This window comes from Cnephaeus nilssonii (assembly GCF_951640355.1).
Source record: "Cnephaeus nilssonii genome assembly, chromosome: 13".
In the NCBI taxonomy this organism is placed as follows: Eukaryota; Metazoa; Chordata; class Mammalia; order Chiroptera; family Vespertilionidae; genus Cnephaeus; species Cnephaeus nilssonii.
In genome coordinates, this window is record NC_137084.1 from 33801987 (window position 1) to 33825629 (window position 23643).

General features: G+C 39.7%; 1 protein-coding gene across 3 annotated transcripts in view; it reads right to left on the reverse strand.

Moving 5' to 3' along the window:
* Window positions 1-23643, reverse strand: part of FAR1 (fatty acyl-CoA reductase 1) — a 69007-nt gene that overhangs the window by 40709 nt on the left and 4655 nt on the right. The window contains exon 1 of one of the 3 annotated variants that reach the window (XM_079789123.1): window positions 13665-13782. The exons of the other annotated variants lie outside the window; for them this stretch is intronic. Within the exon in view, the coding sequence (XP_079645249.1) occupies window positions 13665-13735 (71 nt within the window). The 5' untranslated portion in view covers window positions 13736-13782. Of the gene's footprint in view, window positions 1-13664; window positions 13783-23643 lie in introns of those variants that run through there. 3 annotated transcript variants of the gene reach the window in all.

The following is a 23643-nucleotide window of genomic DNA, read 5'->3' on the forward strand; positions in this document are numbered from 1 at the left end:
TGAGAAGAGGATCCAGCATGGGGGTGCTAAGGATAAAAGAGAAGTAGGGCTGAGCTTGAGGTTGTTCCAAACTTCCACAAATGGAAGGTGGGGGATCAGAAAAGGAAACAAATACAACCAAAGGAAAAAAGTCTTCATAGCACTGGAGCCCCAGAATAAGTTTCAGGTCCCCAGCCTAACTGGCTGCTACTAGCCCTTAAAACAAACTCATGCAAAGCTCTCAATCAGTAATTCCATTTGGAGAAAAGTTCTTTTGGAAAAACAGATCTCAAAACACTGAGAAGAAGCCAATGTCAGCCACCAAAAGCAACCTTTGTAAATATGAACAGATAACCAAAGATCACAGTTATCTATGAAGTACTTACAAAATAAGATGGACCAAAATGAAAAGCAATAGAATCAACCACAAAGGAAACTAAGGTAATGAAAATTTTAAAGAGAGTTTAAATTCTAATAAATATCCTCTAAGCCATTCACAACAACATTGGATCCATAAAATAACAAACCACTAAATACAGCACTTGGAAATCAGAAATTCAGTTGTATAAAAAAAAGTCCAATAAATATACACAAACTATTAGAATTATTAAGTGAATTTAAGGTCACTAGATACAAGGTTTACATAGAAAAAAATATATTTCTGTATACCAGCAACACACAGAAAACAAAGTAAAAAAAATACACACAACTATACTGTCAATAATACCATTCAAAACACACACAAAAAATCATAGAAAATAGCAAGTATTGATGAGGATGTAGAAAAACTGGAACCCATGAACATTGTTGGTAGGAATGTAAAATGGTTTAGCTGCTGTGGGAGTTTGGCGCTTTCTCAAAAAATTAAACACAATTATATTACCCTGCAATTTTACTCCTAGGTTTGCAAAAGAACTGCAAACTGATACTCAAAAAAGTACACGTATGTGAATGTTTGTAACAGCACTGTTCACAACAGACATTTATCTTGTTTGGTTCTTTAGTTTCCTCCTCTCTAAAATATAGTCGCACACCCACCTGCCCCCCTCACCTTATAGCATTTGCATGAGGACTAAATTTAACAACACATAAAACACTGGGCACATAATTACATTCCCTTATTCCTCTTCCCTCAACATCTTTGACACTGATTCTCAGTCTGATCCCTAAGTAGTCAGTCTAATCTGTAATATTTCAGTCTGAAAATCTTTAATGGTCCTTTTTTCTATAATCACTTATGAGTATAATTTTTAGACCAGGAAAGAAATAGACTAATAGCTATTTTATAAAAGTAGGCTACAATAGCATAGCTACTTTTTTTTTAATGTATTTTATTGATTTTTTTACAGAGAGGAAGGGAGAGAGATAGTTAGAAACATCGATGAGAGAGAAACATCGATCAGCTGCCTCCTACACACCCCCTACTGGGGATGTGCCTGCAACCAAGGTACATGCCCTTGACAGGAATGGAACCTGGGACCCCTCAGTCCGAGGGCCGACGCTCTATCCACCGAGCCAAACTGGCCAGGGCCTAATAGCTATTTTATCTCTGGATACATATTAGTATACTCACATGCACATTTACCCATTTTTAATTTATTTATATATCTTTTTATATATTTTTATTGATTTCAGAGAGGAGGGGAGAGGGAGAGATAGAAACATCAATGATGAGAATGACTGACTGGCTTCTTCCTGCACACCCCTATTGGGAATCAAGCCCCCAACCCAGGCATATGTCCTTGACCGGAATCGAAACCTGGGACCCTTCAGTACACAGGCCGATGCTCTATCCACTGAGCCAAATCAGATAGGGTTACCCATTTTTAATTTTTGTAAAGAAATTAATGACTTTAGTAGAAGCAGGCTTAAACCAAACTTCTGAGGGTTGACACAACAACTGATAAGCGATACTTAATAACTAGCTGAAAGAAGAGTTAACAAGTCTTCAAATGTCTCCTAAGGTAGGAAGTCATGCTATAGTCCCAACATAGCTTTATTAAGAACAATAGGTAATCCCTCTACCATAGGGGTCTCAAACTTGTAAATGATGGTATAAATCTGGAGCTCTCCTAATATTACTAGTACAGTGAAAATGGGTACAGTCACTTTGAAAAACTGGTAGGCAGTATTTACTAAGGAACACCAAAAGATGTGAAGAACAAGAAGATTCATAGAGGTACTGTTTGTAACACCCTAAAAGTGGAAAATTTTCAAGTATCCATCAAAGGTAAATGGATAAATAATGGCATATTTTACAGAAAATTCTACATGGCAATGAAGAAATGAGTTCTCAAATTTTAACTAAAGAACCCAGATGCAAAAAGATACATCTAGTGCGATTCCACTTACATAAACTTCAAAGAAAAGCAAATTAATCTAGGTGTCAGATGTTACAATAGTGGTTACCTCTGGGGAGGAGGATGGAACATTAGTGGGTCTTCTGGGGCTCTAATATTTTCTACTTCTTGACCTGTCTCTGATTACATGAATGAGTTCACTTTATGATTATTCACTGGTTAAGCTGTATGTACTTGCAAACTTCCCTGCATTAGACTTCAAAGAAAGTTTCTTAAGATGCTCTTTGCTACACAGATACACAAAACCTTGGGATTATCCACAGTTGTTTTCTGTGATATTGTAATTTATAATAAAAAATATATATTTGGTATTCACCCCATTCCTGGCTCACAGCCTCTAAAATCCTTGGAATTTCCTAAGTCAGGAAAGCAAACAAAACAGGTATCTCCTGTATGTTAATGAGGTGACATTTGGACCCCACCCAAGGGTGGAGGCTGGTTGCAATAGGAACCAACCAAGTGGTCAGAGGATTGGAATTTTTAGCCCCACCCCCTAAAATCCCAGGAAGGAAGAGAGGCTGGAGGTTAGCCAATGACTTAGTCAATCATGATTATGTCATAAAAAACAAAAGGACAGCTCATCACCCCCTTTAGGAGAGCTTCCACACTGGAGAGCTAGAACTATTCCATGTGCCATTATACTGTGCCCCAAGCTACACAAAGTCAGAAACTCCTTTGTTCAGGGCCACACCCTATGCATCTCTTCATCTGGCGGTCAATTTGTATCCTTGAATATCCTTTGGAATAAATCGGTAAACTAGTGAGTAAATGGATTTTCTTGAGTTCTGTGAGCCTTCTAGCAAATTAATTGAACCCAAGGAGGGGGTTGTAGGAACCTCTGATTTATAGCCATTCAGTCACAAGAACAGGTAACAATCTGGACTTTCAATTTGCATCTTAAGCTGAAAGGGTCATTGGAACATCAAATGTGTATAGCCAGTAAATCAGAAGTAAGGTAACAACCTGAGCTTGTGATGGGCATCTGGGGAATTTGATGCTATTTCCAGATAGATAGTGTCAGAATTGAGTTGACTTCTTGAACACCCTGCTACTGAGTATTGCTTCTTGGAGCCTCCACATATACTTTGGAATTGGGTCTAGGAACCGTTTTTACTTTTATACTACCAACAGCAGAGTTGAGTAGTCACAACAAAGACTTTATAGCCCACAAAGTCTAAAGTATTTACTGTCTTGTCCTTTACAGAAAAAGTTTGTGGACCCCTGGCCTAGACCAAGATCCTGAGTTTCTGTCCCAGTTCCTGGGTTAATATTCTGTTTCCCCACTGAGTCTTAAACATGGATTTGAACGCTATTCCTCCTGGCTGAACTTCTCACAATCTGTCTAGCTCTCATCAGTTTTCTCTCCCCAGAACCTGTCCCTAAACCTAAAGCCTCTACTTAGAAATTCTGTTTAAAGCCTAATAAATTCTGGACCCTCAGGAACCCTATGGAAATGAAACATTCTAGTGATAAAGCCATATCCATAAACACCCTGCCTCCAGCTCCTCCAGACACAAAAATCCACACCTCAAATATGTTTAACAGTCTAATTTAGAACCAAGTTCATGAGACCCTAATCCCTGCACAAATACCCTCTTTGGGAGGTTACAGCCTTTTAGGCCAGGTGAATCCCTCCACTAGCACTTCCCTAACTTTAATGTTCATACAAATTAAAAACACAGATGCTAGTTCAATAGATCACACACTAATAAGATTCTACTAGACAGCTCAGCCAGAGTGGCTCAGTTTGAACATTGTCCTGTGCACCAAAAAGTTGCCACTTCTATCCCCGGTCGGGGAGCATGTGGAGGGCAACTGATGGATGTCTCAGTGTGTGTGTGTGTGTGTGTGTGTGTGTGTGTGTGTGTGTGTGTCTGTCTGTCTCTCTCTCCCCCACTTCCTCTATGCATGTCTTCGGGTGAGGATTAGACCACTGTCAACTATTAGCTAGCTTACAGAGGCCCAGCTTCCTGAGTACCAAGACTATTTAATAATCTGCTTTACTTAACAAATTAAAAGAAACAACAACAAAAATACCAGGAATATTCCCCCACTTTTCATGTACACACACACACACACACAAATACACACACCTTTACATTACATACCTATGGTCTCTAACATAAAATGCAAATATTCCAAAATGCTACAACTGGCCAGAAAAGGAAGTATATCTTATCAAAGAGAAAGGGCCAATTCTGTTAACATATAAAGAGCATTTGTAATCTAATAAAAAAAGATCAACAATCAATTAAGTTGGCAAAAGATAAACAGAAAGTAAACAGAAAAAAATATGCAAATGGCTCTTAATCGTTGGTAAAGAACTCAACCTGACTCATTCAGAAAAATGCAAATTAAAAGGACAAGATTCATTTTTTCACTTAATGAGACTTACAAAGACCAAAAAATAATAAATTTACATAGGAAATAGAGATCTATATTGCTGGTAGGGCTATAAATTAGCACAGCCTCTATGGGGATGGGGTAGGGTGGGTAAGACGGAGGTGTGTGTCGGGGGGGCGGGGGGGGGGGGGGTAGATCTGGCAACACCTACCAAATTTTAAATGCCCACTACCTTTGACCTTGCCATTCTTAGTTGTTGTTATTGTTTTCACCCTGCAATTCTATTTCTAAAAATTTATCCTGAAGCTAATCTTTCATATGTGCAAAATGATGTGTTCAATACAACATTAATAGCAAAAGACTGAAAGCCTAAATGTCCACAAATAGGAGATTGAGCAAACAAACCGGCACCTATATATATAAAAGCCTAAGCAACCGTTGCAACCAAAACAACCGAATGAACAACCAAACAAGCTGCGTGGGGCGACCAGGCTGGCAGGGGGGTGAGGGATGACGAAACGACTGAGCAGCAGGCTGCATGGGGCAACCAGGCCAGCAGTGGGGGCAGTGAGGGGCAACCAAACAACCAAACATCAGACTGTGTGGGGCGACCAAGCCAGCAGGGGGGCAGTTAAGGGTGACCAGGCTGGCAGTGGACATCCCCTGAGGGGTCCCAGATTGGAGAAGGTGCAGGCTGGGCTGAGGGGACCCCCTGCCCCGTGCACTAATTTCATGCACTGGGCCTCTAGTATTCCTATAAAGGTATATATACTCTGCTTCTAAAAAAAAGAACAAATTGTTACAGAATAAATTTTAAAGCCAAAATGTAATAATGTCTGATAATACCACCTTTTATGAAAAGAAAAAGAAATAAATACATAGATTATTTTTGGCAAACAAAAATAAATGGAGAAATGGCAGACTGGGGTACAGAGATAAGAGGCAGTTTCTCTTCATTAAATATCCTTTTGTACATTTTTAAATTATGTACTATGTGCATGTAGTATACATTTTTAAAAACCACTATTTTTGTAAAAAGTAGAAAAATCAGAGGCTACAAAAAATATATTTAAAAGAGCAAAGGTTCCCCTCAATGAGTTAGTCTCTACTATCTTTTGTCTTCTAATAATTTACAAACTCATTTTCATCTGTTATTGGAAAAAAAATTGACAAACCATTTTAAAAGTGAAAACAAGTCCTAGCTGGTTTGACTCAGAGGCTAGAGCGTCGGCCTGTGGACTAAAGTCTCCCGGGTTCGATTCCAGTCAAGAGCACATGCCCGGGTTGTGGGCTCCATCCCCAGTACAGTACATGCAGGAGGCAGCCAATCAATGATTTTCATCATTGATGTTTCTCTCTCTCTCTCTCCCTCTCCCTTCCACTCTGAAATCAATAAAAATATATGTAAAAAATTCTCTATATAATAAAGATGTGATATGCAAATTGACCATCATGCCCTCACACAAGATGGCCGCCCCCAAGTGGTCAAAGATGGTTGCCACAAGATGGCCAGCAGGGGAGGGCAGTTAAGGGCAACCAGGCCAGCAGGGGAGGGTAGTTAAGGGCGACCAGGCTGGCAGGAGAGGGCAGTTGGGGGGAACCAGGCCTGCAGGGGAGGGCAGTTGGGGGGGACCAGGCCTGCAGGGGAGGGCAGTTGGGGGAGACTGGGCCACCAGGGGAGGGAAGTTCAGGGCAACCGGGCTGGCAGGGGAGGGCAGTTGGGGGTGACCAGGCCAGCAGGGGAGGGCAGTTGGGGGCGACTGGGAGGGCAGGGGAGCAGTTAGGCATCAATCAGGCTGGCAGGGCAGTGGTTAGGGGCAATCAGGCAGGCAAGTGGTTGGGAACCAGCAGTCCTGGATTGTGAGAGGGATCTCCAACTGACAGGGATCAGCCCTAAACCAGCAGTTGGACATACCCCGAGGGGTCCCAGATTGGAGAGGGTACAGGCTGGGCTGAGGAACAACCCCCCCCCATGCATGAATTTCATGCACCATGCCTCTAGTAAATAAATAAAAAGAAGGCCTGGAAAATTTTTTTTAAAATAAATAAAAGTGAAAATAAAATACTAGCATTGTGTTAAGAAAAAAGGTATTATCTTCTGCTAATCTTTATTACTTAAATTTTCATTCCATTTATTAGATGGAAAATCTACTAAATTAAAAACCAAATGATTACCTATTAAACTGTTGATGAACAGGATTCTAACAGGTTGATTTTCTAAATGGAATGTGAAAAATTCATCCCCCCTCAAGATAACATTGATCTTGAGATCAGATGCCCCTCCTTAGAGATCCCTATGTTCAACATGTTCACTAAGCAGTCAAGTACATACAACTACCAAATACAATTTTGTAGTGAAATCTAGACTTGCTCTACCTTATGTTTCTTTCTGTACCAATATACATTGAATACAAACAGTAAAACCTGACAAATGGCATTTGTAAGGACTCTTGGGTCCTTGTTTTAGCTGCTACAAAATTTCCACAACCTACAGCTACTGGTCCATTTCATTGTCTTCCTATGAAAAACAGGTTCCTGCCCTGGCTGGTGTGGTACAGTTGGTTGTGTGTGCACCAATTCCCAATCAGGGCCCATGCCCAGGTTTCAGTTCAGTCCCCATTTGGGATGCATTGATGTTTTTCTCTCTCTCCCTCTCCCTTCATCTCTCTCTAAAATCAATAAAAACACACACACATATATATATATATATATATATATATATATATATATATATATTTTTTTTTTTTTTTTTTTTTTTTTTAAAGACAGGTTTCTCTGTGTCTTCACCATGTACACAAAGTTAAAACCTACCAATGGAGAGAATGGGAAGGGCAAATGGACAAAGAATAAGATATTTCATCTAGCTTTTCATTGGGAGTCACTGATTGATTCCCAATCAGGAGCAATTCTTCCTTGTTTAACACAGCCACCTCTAATGCTATTTTGTCTCACTGTCCTACACCTCTAAGCTGGAGGACCACTTGGCAAATGTGAAGGAAATTCAAGTAGCAGATAGTTGAGCTAAATGGTATTTTAATATTCCTTGGATTCTATTACTGAAAAGTTAAAGAGAAAAAAAAAAAAAAACTTCAAATATCCTTAACCTTTTGCACTCGGATGTCGAGTGTGACTCGACACAGTTAGCATCGGTAGCAGCTCTTTTTATACTCTTTGAATGTATCAATAATTTGAAATATAAAAAAATCCAAATAAATAAGTTTGTATGAAAAGAAACTCCCGTTTTTTATTCTACTGCCGCGCTTTGTAAAATCTGGGGTATTTAAAAAATTAAATCCCGAGTAGAATAAAGGAATCGAGAAAAAAGCAAGCAAGTGCAAAGGGTTAAAAGAAATTAATTCCAAAATCTCCTAATCCAAAAGTTGGCAAAAAATTTTGTGAAGGATCAAGGTAGTAAATATTCAGCTTTGTGGGCCATACAATCTTAGAACAACTACTCAATTCTGACATTTGAGGCACAAAACCAGCCATGGACAAAAATAATCAAATGGGCATGGCTGTATTTCAATAAAACTTTATTCAGAAGAACAGAAAAACAATTTGCAGGATATAATTTGCCAGCCCTTTTCTAAATAACGATTTGCAATATTCCAAATTTGGAAAATGAACTACAAATGAGAAAAGCATCAACAGGAAACCAGTAGTCTAAAAATTCATTGGCTATGATTTCAGTATTACTAGAGTTACTGTGCATATCATTATAAAATGAACAGTAAATACTTGTCTATATATATATATATAAAAGCCTAAGCGACCATCACAACCGAACAGGCTACATGGGGCGACTAGGCCGGCAGGGGGGTTAGTGAGGGATGACCAAACAACCGAGCAGCGGGCTGTGTGGGGTGACCAGGCTGGCGGGGGGGGGGGGGGGGGGGGCCAGTTGGGGGCAACCAGGCTGGCGGGGGTGACAGTAAGGGGCGACCAGGCAGGCAGGCAGGCAGGCAGGCGAGCAGTTAGGAGCCAGTGGTCCTGGAATAAGAGGTATGTCCCGGATTAGAGAGGGTGCAGGCTGGGCTGAAGGGAACTCACGCCCCTGTGCATGAATTTCTTGTACCAGGCCTCTAGTTTGATATAACAGCTTCAAAAATGAACCAATATTTCTGAATGCCAGGATTCAGAAATATGGATATGCCACAGACTAGATGCAAAATGAAGACATGACCTATAGCCTTTTCAAGGTGTATAAAAAAAATCTGTGTTTCATAAGAAAGTCCATTAAGATAAGATGTTCAGGGGTGAGACTTGGACATTATTATTTTGGAAAAAAGGCTACAAGTCAAGAAGAGCACAGAATATAATCCTGTCACAAACTCAGAAACCCTAGACCACTATTTAAAAAAAAACTTGATATAATAATAAAAAACACACAGAATTTAAAGAGGTCAAAAGCTAACTTAACACCCTGGCAAGATATAAAGGTCTGTTTATATACTGAATACAAGTCTAAAAGAACCTAGATTATTCTCCTCTATAGATGTTGATGTTATTTATAATTTTATAAACTGTAAATTTATATTTACAAACATTATACATGAGGTATGGGTGGAAATATACATACATGGTAAATAGCACATAAATATGAAAATTCCCAAAAAAACTGCATTGACCATGAAGGCATCCTATATACATATACCTATGCTTTCTCCCTTCCCCACCTCCCCCCGTTTATTTTTCCACTAAAAGGGAAATAGGGATTAGGAATCACTAATCAATGGAAATTAATAACTGTCTAATCCAGAAGTTCATGAACAAGTTGGGTGTGTATCCAGGAACATGTTAAAGTTTCATCCAAAACATTATTGTGCTTGCATGTATTTATATGTGTGTGTACAAGTATGCATGCACACCACACATACCTCTCTACCTTTTTCTAGGGCAGTGATGGGCAACCTTTTGAGCTTGGTGTGTCAAACTTCGCCAAAAAACTGAGCATAATTCGGGTAGTGTGTCACTTTGAGGGAAAAACATTATTTCGCAAATGTTTCATCCTCGGCATGCGGCCGCCTCAGTGGCCGCGTGTCATCAGAAATGGCTACACGTGTCAGTGCTCACACGCATGTCATAGGTTCGCCATCACTGTTCTAGGGGAAGAATCCACTGCTTTTATCAGATTCTCAAAGGGGTCAATGAACCTAAACAGTTTAAAATTACTATCAAATTTTATGTGTATTATTTATGCACACTGCAGCAAAGGGAGACTTAACATGAAGAGAACAGAGCCTCATGGGCACTAATTAAAAACCCCATTCACATCTAATATGGAGTAAAAATGTGTAAATGGTTAAAACATAATTATATCAATCTCCCTTGAGGCCTGTTTTGGATTGAACTGTGTTTCCCCTAAAAAGATACATTGAAATCCTAAACCCTAGTACCTCCGAATGAGACTTTATTTGGAAATAGGAGTTTTGAAGATGTAATTAGTTAAGGTAAATGATGTCACACTAGAATAGGTGTCCTTATAAATGGGCCATGTGAAGACAGAGAAATTCACAGGCAGAATCCCATGTGACAACAAAAACACATGTTGGAGGCAGAAATTGGAGTTATACAGCTACAGGCCAAGGAATGCCAAATTTACCAACAAAAAAAGGTAGTAAGAGGCAAGGAATGATTCCCTTACAGGTTTCAAAAGGAACATGGATTGTTTACTTCTAGCCTCCAGAACTGTGAAATAATAAATTTGTTGTTTTTAGCTACTCACTTTGTTACAGCAACCCTAAGGAACTATCAGAAGGCCAAATATCATAGTAACTAAATGTAAGGCACAGAGCAAAAGGTCTTCTAAAGATGATGCATATGCTCTCATGACACAGTAAATACACATGACAGAGTTTCAGTTACCAAAAAGCCCTCTTACTAAATACCTAAGATGGAATGGCTTTTCCAAATGGGTATAGGAAAGAATGGTAGAGAAAAGTTTATATAAAAAGGTAGGAAATCAAAATAAGGTTATGTTCAGATCCCAGAACAAATCACTGGGGTGTATTCCTAACTGCACATCTGCATATTGTCAAATCTCAGTATATAGTAACAGATTCAGAAAATGAAGTGTTCAGATTATCTATTGCTATATACCAAAATCACTCTAAAACACAGTGTCTTAAAATAACAACCATTATTTTATTCTTCCTCACAATATCTGTGCATTAGAATTTGGGAAGGGCTTGACTAAGCAGTTCTAGCTGAACAATTTCTAGCTCCTGATCCTAGATCCTCTTTGGATGATCTCTCCACATGAGGTAGTTTTTGGGTTTCTCTATGAGGATCTCAGGCTAGGCTGCTTATAAAGCTGCTAAATGTTAATTCTAGTGAGCTAGGTAGAAGCTATTCAAATCTTTTACTTTCTGACCCTGCTTTGAAAGTCCCACAGTATAACTTCCGCCTTGTTCTATTGGTTACAAATGATTCAAAAGACCATCCAAATTCAAGGAGAGGAGACATAAACCCCCACCTCAGGGTAAGAGAAGAGTTAAAGTCACCCTGAGATGGGAGATACTGTTACAACCATCTTTAGAAAATATAATCTGCCACTAAGGGCATGGTGAAGTAACTGCTTGTTACTCTTGAGAATGTCCACAATTTAATCCATGTTACACCTACTTCATGTGGCTAGGGAATGAGTTGTTCCTGACTACATTTTTTAGTCACCCCAAGTGCCTTTAAAATATATATATATGATCTCATGGGTCTCACAGTTGGAAATGTTTTGCTCCCAAATAACCTCATTTTCTTAATAAAAACTGTCATCATCCCATGTTCAGGTAATTGTGAGCTTGTAACCAGTAAGTTACCACTTGGAGTTAACACACTTCTAGACAAAAGAAAACCAACTCATTTTAGTTAGACTATGAAGAGGTCTCACCTTGTAAGTATATACTTTCTTTTAAGATCTGTGATAGACTCCCAACTGGTTTATTGGTTCTAATAACTCCCGAATCTTTAGTGTTTTAAGATGCAACATAAAAGAAACATCCTCTGAAAGTAAACTGTAAGGAGCAAATGCCTTTGGGCAAAATGCAAACTCAAAATGTATAAACTATTTACTGTAGTTTGCTAATAAGAATAGTGGGTTCCTTTTTAAAAGGCTTACAAGGCATTTTTTTACAAACAAAAGAGTAGCTGTAGCATCTTGGTTAACATTTCTTTTTCAATAAAAGATGCTAGTGTCCAACCCTGTTGTTAGCACCCATTGAAGTAGATATAATGGCCACTGTGTTTGCCTACACAGACAGACCCTGATACCAGTACTTAACTCTCTGTATCCTATTTTCCTCAATGTCGAAGGTACTTCTTGATAATAAGTAATCTCAATAGGTTCATTAGTTCTTAGGGCACTACACAAGTATTTTGTACACTGACATTGATCCCTAAGCATGGCACTTTTACAAGAGTTAAAAATGCCTCTAAGGCCTCATTATTCTGAAAAATATTATACACTCAGAATTCCTGAGTGATGTAAATATCAAACACAAAGACATCTTAAGAAGTCAAGTTCTACTCCATCAGTGAGGAAATCTCAATTCTATAGCATTAAAATTATCTGCTAACAAGAAAGCAAATTTTTCAGCAATATCCATTTTCCTTTGTGTATGTCTCAGTCCTCAAGGCCTGTACCAGTAGGGTAACTTCTCTACTTTGAAGCCTACAGAAGAAAGGCTGTGCTCTTGTTAACACAGTTTTGTAATAAACTGTCCCTTTGCTTGCAAAAACACGGAATCAATGCTGTGTTAGGGGAAACTAATTTTTCAAAAGTAATTTCCATAAGTCACATGATTCTTTTTTAGGCAAACTATTGTGCTATAATCTCTCCTTACCATAATAAAAGAATTTTCATGCTAAGAAATAAAATTTTTATCCTAATACTTTCAGACTCAGAAAAGAGAAATGCATTTCAGAAATAGTATTCCAAAATACATTGGATTATCTTCTAAAGTAATGACCCAAAAATGGGTCAGACTACCCAGGGACTACAAATTATTTAAAAAACATGACCTTCCTTTGATCCATAAGGCTCCTTATGAATAGACTTAAGTCAGATATTAAGAGTTACAAAAATGAACATGCTGATGTACCAAAGATTTTAATTTATATACAATAACTGTTTGCTGCAATACTGCAAAGCTCCTACACCACATATGCACACTCAAAGCTTGAATTCTTTTATTTTTAATTTTTTTATTGATTGATTTTAATCCTCACCCGAGGATATTTTTCCATTGATTTTTAGGGAGAGTGGAAGAGAGAGGGAAAGATAGAAACATCAATGTGAGAAAAACACATCAATTGGTTGCCTCCTGCAGGAGACCCGACCAGGACCCAGACTAGGGAAGAGCCTGCAACCAAGGTACATGCCCTTGACCAGCATGGAACCAGGGGCCCTTTGGTCCGCAGGCCAACACTCCATCCACTGAGCCAAAGCGGCAAGGGCTATTTATTGATTGATTTTAGAGAGGAAGGGAGAGAAAGAGAGAAACATTGATTTATTGTTCCATCTATGTATGCATTCACTGGTTGTTTCTTGTATGTGCCCTGATCAGGGATCCAACACTCAACGTTCACATATTGGAATGATGCTCTCACCAGCTGAGCTACCTGGCCAAGGCCAAAAAATTGAATTATTTTTCTTTTTTTGTTTTCTTTGATGCAAAAGCTTTTTATTGTTTCCATTTGGTCTAATGCATGGGAGAGGGCTTCAGGGTGGTTAAAAGAATGGCTAGTGGTTTCGGGGAGAGGCTCAGGTAAAAGCCAGACACCAGGGGAATGCAGAGGGGCCTCTCAAAGGCCTCTGGGCTCCAAAGGCTCCTTGTTATGCTTCAGGGTGAGCCTTTCAAAGAGATAATCGCCCAGCACAACCTGGTGAGCTCCCAGCCCAGACTGGGGATCACCCAGCCCAGCCTGGGAGCCGACCAGTCTTCGGAGGTTAGTCAGCAGGTCGCCTATCTTCTTGATGAGTTTCACCTGCTCATCCAGGAAGTGTTTCTCCAAGAAGTAACAGAGATGAGGGTCTTTATGGGCAGAACCCAGGGCATGCAGCTTCAAAAGGGATTGGTTAAGGTTCTTCTCCAAGGCCAGGGCAGTTTCCATGGCGTCCTGAGTTTTGTCCCGAGTTTTGTCCCACTCATCGTGGGAAGGCTTCTGCACATCATGGAGAACTATGCGGCCACCTCGCTGGTTTTGCATCTTATAAAGAAGCTCAGCACCCTTGAGCTTCTTCTCCTCCAACACTCGGAAGAAGTGGCCCACACCCTGGAAAGCCACATCATCACGGTTGAAATAGAAGCCCAGAGAGAGGTAAGTGTAGGAGGCCCGCAGATGCAGGTTGGCCAGGCGGTTGACCTCAGCCTCCACTTCGGTGGAATAATTCTGACGAATCTGGGAGCTCATGGTTGTTCAGTAAAAGGAGTTAAGGTTAAAAACAACAACAACAAAAAAAAATGGTGTTGGCTGGTCTCAAAGGCTGAGGATGGCTGAGGTGGTTCCGAAGGTGGTGACTGGAAAAGAGGTTGGAGGATGGTCAGAAGCTGGAAGAAGGGACATCCCTGGGTCTGTTCCACCCAAACACGGTTGAAGCAAGAGAAAGATCTGAGAGACCACCAAGGGCACTGCCTTGAATTCTTTAATTTCCTAAAAGGAGACTCACTGCCAGTGAAGTTGTGTTGTCTTTAGCAGATCATGGTTTTCGATTATCATTATTCTTACTTTTCAATTAAAAATTACCATCAGTTGAACTTCATTATTGTCATTTTGGCTTTAGTTGTTTTAGTCAAACTTCAGAATATATTCTACATTTGTATTACTAGGATTTTAGGCCTAAGTTTTTCTAACTAGTATAGGCTTTAAGAGAAGTAGTATATTTTTTGTGATTCAATGAGCAACCATCCATATTCCTAACTGCTAAAGAAAATCCCTCTTTCCCCAAAATGCTTGCACTTTGACAATTAGTTGTTACTAGAGGCCCAGTGCACGAAATTCGTGCACGGGGCGGGGGGGGGGGGGGGTTGTCCCTCAGCCCAGCCTGCACCCTCTCCAATCTGGGATCCCTCTCACAATCCAGGACTGCTGGCTCCTAACTGCTCGCCTGCCTGCCTTCCTGATTGCCCCTAACCGCTTCTGCCTGCCAGCCTGATCACCCCCTAACCACTCCGCTGCCAGCCTGATTGATGCCTAACTGCTCTCCTGCCAGCCTGTTTGCACCTAACTGCCGTCCCCTACAGGCCTGGTCACCCCTAACTGCTCTCCCCTGCAGGCCTGGTCACCCCCAACTGCTCTCCCCTGCAGGCCTGGTCCCCCAACTGCTCTCCTGCAGGCCTGGGTTCCCCCCAACTGCTCTTCCCTGCAGGCCCGGTAACCCCCAACTTCCCTCCTCTGCTGGCCTGGTGACCCCTAACTGCCCTCCCCTGCAGGCCTGGTCCCCCCAACTGCTCTCCACTGCAGGCCTGGGTCCCACCCAACTGCCCTTCCCTGCTGGCCACCTTGTGGTGGCCATCTTATGTCCACATGGGAGCAGGATCTTTGACCACATGGGGGCAGCCATCTTGTGTGTTGGAGTGATGGTCAATCTGCATATTACTCTTTTATTAGATAGGATAGAGGCCTGGTGCACGGGTGGGGGCCGGCTAGTTTGCCCTGAAGGATGTCCCGGATCAGGGTGGGGGTTCCCTTGGGGCGTGGGGCGGCCTGGGCGAGGGGCCTGTGGTGGTTTGCAGGCCGGCCACGCCCCCTGGCGACCCAAGCGGAGGCCCTGGTATCTGGGGTTTATCTATCTTCTACAATTGAAACTTTGTAGCCTGGAGCGGAGCCAAGCCTTCTGCTCACTCTGTGGCAGCAGCCATTTCTGTTGGAATTTATGTATCTTCTATAATTGAAACTTTGTAGCCTTAAGCAGAGGCCTGGGCCGGCCAGGGTGTGCGTAAAGCTTGGCTTCCTCCATTGTCGGGGGCAACCCTAGCCTCCCGCTCTTTCAGCTCCGTGGCTGCTGCCATTTCTGTTTGGATTTGTTTACCTTCTATAATTGAAACTTTGTAGCCTTGAGTGGAGGCCTAGGCCGGCAAGGGCAGGCGGAAAGCTTGGCTTCCTCCATTGCCTGGGAAACCCAAGCCTCCCTCCTGCTCTCTGTGGCTGTAGCCATCTTGGTTGGGTTTATTTGCATATTCGCTCCTGATTGGCTTGTGGGCGTGGCTTATGGGTGTAGTGGAGTGATGGTTAATTTGCATAATACTCTTTTATTAGATAGGATTTTTCCACTAGAAAGTGGGAATTAATGAGCTAAAGAATGACCCAGCTAAAGGGTCAGGATTAAAAAAGCTTGAGAGTCACTGTTCTAAGAGTCCTTACCATGGCTATAGGGTCACTAATTGTAGGGACAGGTCTTCTCCCTGGCCACCAGGTCTACACCAACCAAATGTGACATAAGGACTTGGAATCAGAGCCTTTCGTGGAAGTAATAACTTCCCTGAACTTGGATGTCAATAAGCCTCCAGTCTCTAGTTCTGAATGAGAAACTTCCAAGAAATGTCTTAAAATGACTAAATCTCTTAGCAAACCCGCTTCTCAGAAATCATTTTCTGGCTTACCTTTAAAACCTTGCAGGTTCATAGAACAGCTTTCAACTAAATGCTGTCAGGCAGGGATCACCAGCCCAGAAAGGTATAGAAAACACGAGGAAACTGATGACTTTTTGGATCCTTTTATATATATATATATATATATATATATATATATATATATATATTTTTTTTTTTTTTTTTTTATTTCACAGAGGAAGAGGGAGAAAGAGCTAATAACATCAATGATGAGAATCATTGATCAGCTGCCTTCTGCACACCCCCTACTAGGGATCAAGCCCACAACCCCGGCATGTGCCCTTGACCAAAATCGAACCCGGGACCCTTCAGTCCGCAGGCTGAAGCTCTATCCACTAAGCCAAAGCAGCCAGGGCGACTTTTTGGATTCTTAGTATCTGTTTCCAGCTGTGAAAATGACTCAAGCTACTAAGAAGCCTACCCCAATAAGCCTTGTAACTGTGGGTTATTGTGCTAAAGATGAGATAAGAACATGCCTAACAAAGTAAAAGCATTATAGTATAAAACTTCAGGGAATTCATCAATTTATCAATTGAAAATCGAAGTCACAATGCTAAAAACCCTAGTGTTAAGATACTTCCTTCTTCATAAACTGAGTTCCAAAAGGAAAAGACAGCCAAAATATATAAGCACAACAGACTTACAAAAAATCAGTAAGGTAATGAATAACTACACTAATGGGACTGCCACTAACCACCTGACCTTGGGCACGTCAATTAACTGCTCTGATCATTGGTAAAATTCATTGAAGGGGAGGCCAAATCACTAATGGTTAAGTCTTCTTCTAGCTCTCAAAGTCTATCTATCTATTACTAGGTATTAAAATAAGTTGTTGCCTAATAGTACATTAGATACTCAGTGAATTATTAACTCTAATACATCACAAGGGTTATCACTTTAAAGCAATACATCTAATACTCACTGATCTTCAATCAATATACTGCTCTGTAGAGTCAAATGTTCCAATAGCAGCTAATTCACCTGTTCCCATTCTGCATATGCTAATAACCATTATTTTGACTTCATTTTATAGGTACAATCCACAAGTTTTTAAAACAACATATTTCTAAGAAACTTATTTAGGACCATCCTTGAAACTAGATGGATGTTAAGATCTCTGGACTCCACTGAGAATCAATCCTTTGTCAGCCAAAATATGTCTCTAAAACTCTGTATCACACCAAGGAGTTATTTTAACACAAATGTAAACCTCAAAATACTTTACTAGATTCTTTCATCCACAAATCTTAACTATGTAAGGGCAAGATAAGTCAAAGAAATGTTTTCCTTTGTCTCTGAAAAAAATGGTATTTATGCATTTATTCATTCTTATATCATATATTCTACTTCCTGTTAATTCAGAATAAATAGCAGCCATTATATAAAGTACCATACACTTATTCCAAAATCTTTGGTAAAACCATTCCTACATACTGATTAAACCGGCTATAGCTTGCTTTCACCCAAGAATCCAATTAAGAAGTGGTATATTTTTTAAATTAATATTTGCATAATGAGCTTTATAATTTTATCACTCAATAATAAAAAAAGACTGCTTATAAAAGGTGAGCAGTTCACAGAAATAAATTTGAGTTGAATTTAAACAGTAGGCTTTCTGCCTATACATTAAAGAATGGCTTATTAAACCAGAATCCATAGGCCCCCTAAGGATATTTGAGTAGGTTCTGAGAGTCTTATTAACCCCCTGAAATTATATGAAAAACTAAATGTATATTTTCTGAGGAGCTAGCACAAAGCTTTAAGGAGATACTTAAACAGGTTCATGACCTTTGACTATGAATCTCTGCATTATGAATATATTTTAAGATTTTATTTCCAGCCCTAGTCAATTTGGCTCAGTGGATAGAGCATCGGCCTGCAAATTGAAGGGTCCCAGGTTTGATTCCGGTCAAGGGCACATGCCCAGGTTTCGGGCTTGATCCCCAGTAGGGGACATGCAGAAGGCAGACAATCAATGATTCTCTCTCATCATTGATGTTTCTCTCTCTCTCGCTCCCTCTCCTTTCCTCTATGAAATCAATTAAAATATATATTTTTAAAAGATTTTATTTCCAATTAATATTTCTAAATATTTAAGACAATACTCCAAAATAATAAGATATAATGATAAGAATTCCTTAAATTCAAGAAGGATTGCTCATGTGACTAGCAAGTATTCCATAAAATAGATTCAGGGGTCCTCAAACTTTTTAAACAGGGGGCCAGTTCACTGTCCCTCAGACCGTTGGAGGGCCAGACTATAGTTTAAAAAAAACTATGAACAAATTCCTATGCACACTGCACATATCTTATTTTGAAGTAAAAAAACAAAACGGCAAAAACACCCGCATGTGGCCCGCGGGCCGTAGTTTGAGGAGGCCTGAACTAGATATTTCAAAGTAATTCTAAAACTGGCAAATGGTTAACATTTAAATGCGCGCGCGCGCACACACACACACACACACACACCTGCCACTATTTAAAACCTCTAAATGACATACTTCAAAGCTGATCACACACACACACACACACACACACACACACACACACAAAAACATTCTATAAGTACCGCGCGCTAACCGATTGCGCCACTGGAGCTCCCACACAAACATTCTAGACAAAATGGATCTATTAATACATGTGGTACTAATATATTCAGAAGGCTTTTAATGGAATGTGTCAAATAATTCACCATGGACAGTCACAAAGTAGTGTGTCCTAATTTGTAATAAAGCAATTGGCTCCTTTTAAGTATGAATGTGAAATCTACAGTATGTCAATAACATATTACAGGGGTCTAAAAGATATAGAGAGATACAGATTTATACACAACTTATTCTATAAAGCTAAAATTACATTTTTCTACTTGTTTTCTCCATGTGATCACCCTCACCTCCCCCACTTAATGTTCTTTCCCCCTGTCTAAATCCTACTTTGATTCAGAAATAATGTCATTTCCCACTTAGAATCTCTATAACCAATTTTGACATATGATCTCACTACATTCTATTTTATATATGCACACTCAGTCTCCCCAATTACATTATTCCTGCCCTACAGATTATTATATCTAATTTCTTTTGTCCAGTCTCCATGTGATATATATAAAAAAATTCCACTTCACTTTTTTAGCACATCTATTGTCACACTTATCATAGTATCTGGTAATCATTAGTAAAAATGTCTAGGGATTTGCTTCAAAATAAAATAATGGGGAAGTGAATGGAAGTACAGATGAAACAAGATCGACCACAAGTTGATAATTGTTAAAGTTACTGATATGCATATTATTGTATTTTTATGTTGGCAATTGCCCATAATACAGTTTTTTAAAGTTTGCCTCTTCTACTATAAGAGAGAGCTTCTTATAGACAGGCCCAAGTGTGCACCTGACCAATAGAGAGCAGATAAATTTACTTTACAAAAGATATTTCATTCTTTTTTTTTTTAATCTTTGTTGTTCAAAGTATTACTTACTAGAGGCCTGTTGCATGAAGATTTGTGCAATAGGCCTTCCTTCCCCTGGCTGCCAGCACCTGTTTTCCTCCGGCACCCAGGACCCGGGCCGCAGCAGAACCAAGCCTTCAGCCTTCAGGCTTGGCTCTGGCCGCAGTGGAGCCTTCAGTCTTCAGTCTTTGCTGCTAGCCTGCGTATGCAAATTAACCTGCCATTTTGTTGGGTTAATTTGCAAACTCACTCCTGGTTGGCTGGTGGTCATCACAGAGGTAGAGTCAATTTGCATCTTTCTCTTTTATTAATGTAGATGTCCCTCTTTTTCCCCCATTGACCCCTTCTAGCCAGCCCCTACCCCTGGCCTTCACCACCCTATTGTCTGTGTCCAGGGTATGCATATATGCATACAAGTTCTTTTTATTTTTTTTAAGATATTTTATTGATTTTTTACAGAGAGGAAGGGAGAGAGATAGAGAGTTGGAAACATCGATGTGAGAGAAACATCGATCAGCTGCCTCCTGCACAGATGTGCCCGCAACCAAGGTACATGCCCTTGACCGGAATCTAACCTGGGACCTTTCAGTCCGCAGGCCAACGCTCTATTCACTGAGCCAAACCGGTTTCAGCTGCATACAAGTTCTTTGGTTGATCTCTTCCCACCCCCCCACCCCCGCCTGCCTTCCCTCTGAGATTCCACAGTTTGTTCCACCATGGTTCTATGTCTCACATTTCATTCTTTAGGCAGAATTATCTTGCAGTGAAAGTTCAACAGCTTTCAGATGGTATTCTATTTAAATGATACTCTTATTAATTCAGATAAAACACATTTATTCAGTCATTAACTATTTAACAGGCACCTATTTTCTCAGATATTCTGTCCTGGTAAATGCAGGATATCAGAAATAACTCACCCTCTCTAATAAGTTAAAAATCTAACAATACCCTCAAAGATCCATGGGGGAAAATGGACAGGAGGGACGACAGGGAGATGAAGAGAAAGAAGAAATAGTAAAAAGCAATAAATACCGTTTTTAAGAAAGGGATTTATAGCATCCACATTTTTTATTAGAAAGAGAGCAGCCCTAGCCAGTTTGGCTCAGTGGATAATAGAGCCTCGGCCTGCAGACTGAGGGTCCCAGGTTCGATTCTGGTCAAGGGCACGTACCTCGTACCTCGGTTGCAGGCTCCTCCCCAGTCCGGGCCCTGGTCGGGACTCATGCAGGAGGCAACCAACCGATGCGTTTCTCTCACATTGATATTTCTCTCAGTCTTCCCTCTCTTATCCACTCTCTCTAAAAATCATTGGAAAAATATCCTTGGGTGAGGATTAAAAAAAGAGGGCACACAGTTTGTTCAAGATAGACAGGTCTGAAAGTTCCCCACCCCACTCCAATTTACAGATGAGGAAACTAAAGTTCAGAAAGGGGAAGTGACTTGCCTCAAATCATACATCAAGTTACTAGCAAAACCAAAATTAAAACTCAGATCTGCTGATTCACAGTGCAATGTAAATTTTCTACATCACAGTATCTTTTTTCTATACTATAATATTCACTAGCTAAAGAGAGTGACTATTTTATTATTAATATATACTTCAGTTCTGTATTATGCCATACTGGAAAAAAAAAAGTAATTGGTTAAGTAAAGAGAGGAGGTTGGGAAGAAATTGCACACAACAAATTGCTAAGACAGTTATACATAAAGACTATATGCATATACCACACTACCTCAACTCTGAGACACATTAAATTTTAAGACATAGTATCCATTTCATAAACATTTTAAAATAAATATAGCACTGTAAATACATCTTCATTTCAGAAAATACTAAAATGTGAGCACACCTCTAAATGTAATATAATGCGCTCTATAAGACACAAAAATTACTATCATTTAAGAGCCATTGTCGCAAAGCACAAACACACAGAACAAGAATCCCTTCTAAGGGTAACAAATAGTTACTAAATACCTAAGGCTATGTGCCATTCCTTTCAATTGCAGGTATTCAAGTAAACAAGTTCTTCTTGCCATTGTCTCATATGCATGAGTTCTGGAGTTTTTTGACAAAGCAATGTTTGACTCTCAGCTCTGTCACTTATCTTTTCAACCTTTGGAAAATTACTACTCTGAATCCCATTCTCTTCATCTGAAAAATGGGATAGCCAACTTAGAGAATTATATGAAAATTAAATGTGATAATTTAAGAAAAAGGACAGTACCTAGATGAAATACTGTTTTCTCCCACAATCCCTATGGGCTAAATGAAATTTAAAAACTAGAACTTAGCCCAGCTGGTGTGGCTCAGTGGTTGAGCATAGACCTACAAACGAGGAAGTCATGGCTGGATTCCAGGTCAGGGCATTCGGGTTGCAGGCTCAATTCCCAGGTAGGGGGTATGCAGGAGGCAGCCAATCAATGATTCTCTCGCATCATTGATGTTTCTATCTCCCTCTCCCTTCCTCTCTGAAATCAATAAAAATATGTTTGTTTGTTTTTAAACTACAACCTATTCTTGACTTGCAAAATTCCTCCCTTTCTCATTTAGATATTGGAATAAATCCGTACTGGATCCTAGAGCAAATCCTACTAGTTTCCTTTGGAGAAATTTTATGAGAAAAGCTTACTTTTTTGAAATCAGTCTCTTTTCTTCTTCAAATTGGGAACAGAAAACAATGAAAAAATTTAAGTGTTTCAGTTCTATGCAAATTCAGCACTTTCATATTGTCTTACTGAACTGGGACTCTAAGCCCATTACAAACCCACTGAAGACAGGAACTACAGAATCAACGTGTGGGAAGAGGAAAGAATAAAAGGCCAAAAGATAAAGTTGAAATAACTCAACTGCACTGGTGGTTTGTTTTCTTTTTAACCTTTAATCCATTTATTAAACGCAAAGAAAACAATGTTCAGAAGAGTCAAAACCCTATCTTCATGATTCAGGGTGCTTTAGTCACCTGATCCCTCAGATTAAGCACATGCTATCTTTCAACATGTAGTTTCAGGATGTTTACACTGGTAACAACCCAGACATTCTAAGATGGGAATGTGCCTACAAAGTGGCTCATATGCAGTAGGCACTGAAGTAAAGGCCATCTTTTTCTCTGACCCCAAACATAATTCAGATTAGCATTAGCCCACCCACATATTCCCTATTTCAGTTGAATAATTTGCCCCCACTAATTACAAAAATAATAATGCTCATTTTTTTATTTGAAAAAATACTAAAAGTACAAGCATTTTTAAGCCACTCACAATCTTACCAGCCAAAGATTAAAATATTACAAAGAGACATGCCAACATCTTTTCTATGAATTTGACCATAACTGTGATCATACCAAATTTTACATTTGTATAGAGCACTTACCATTAAACATGATTAACTATTGGCCTGTATTTTAATATCTTCATTTTGGCTTTCTTGAGACTAAATTCACAATACTTTTCCCTTACCTAACTCAATAGTTTCTTTTCAATCTTTATTCCTCTGAGTATCTCAGCTATATAGTTTGCTGCTGACCACTTCCTCTTTCTTAAAATTCTAAGTGTCCCTAAACAGTATATTGCTCAGTGTCTACAAAAGTCCTTCCAACTAATCTTTTTCTCTTTCTTCCCTCACTCTCTTCTGTTAACTCATGAAAACCTCTAAAAAAAAAAAAAAAAAAAAAAAAAAAAAAGGCTCAGACCTGACCTTTGGATTTGCTATCAACTTTGAATCTCCAGCACTTAATACAGTGCCTGACATGAAACAGATGCTCAATTAATGTTTACTGACTGGCTACGCCAATCCTGACCTTATTAGCTGTGTAATCTTGGGCAAATTTAATCTTTCTGAATCTCAGTTCCCTCATCTATAAAATAGCGATAATCAAAGGAAGATGATGCTCAGGAAGCTCAAAACAATG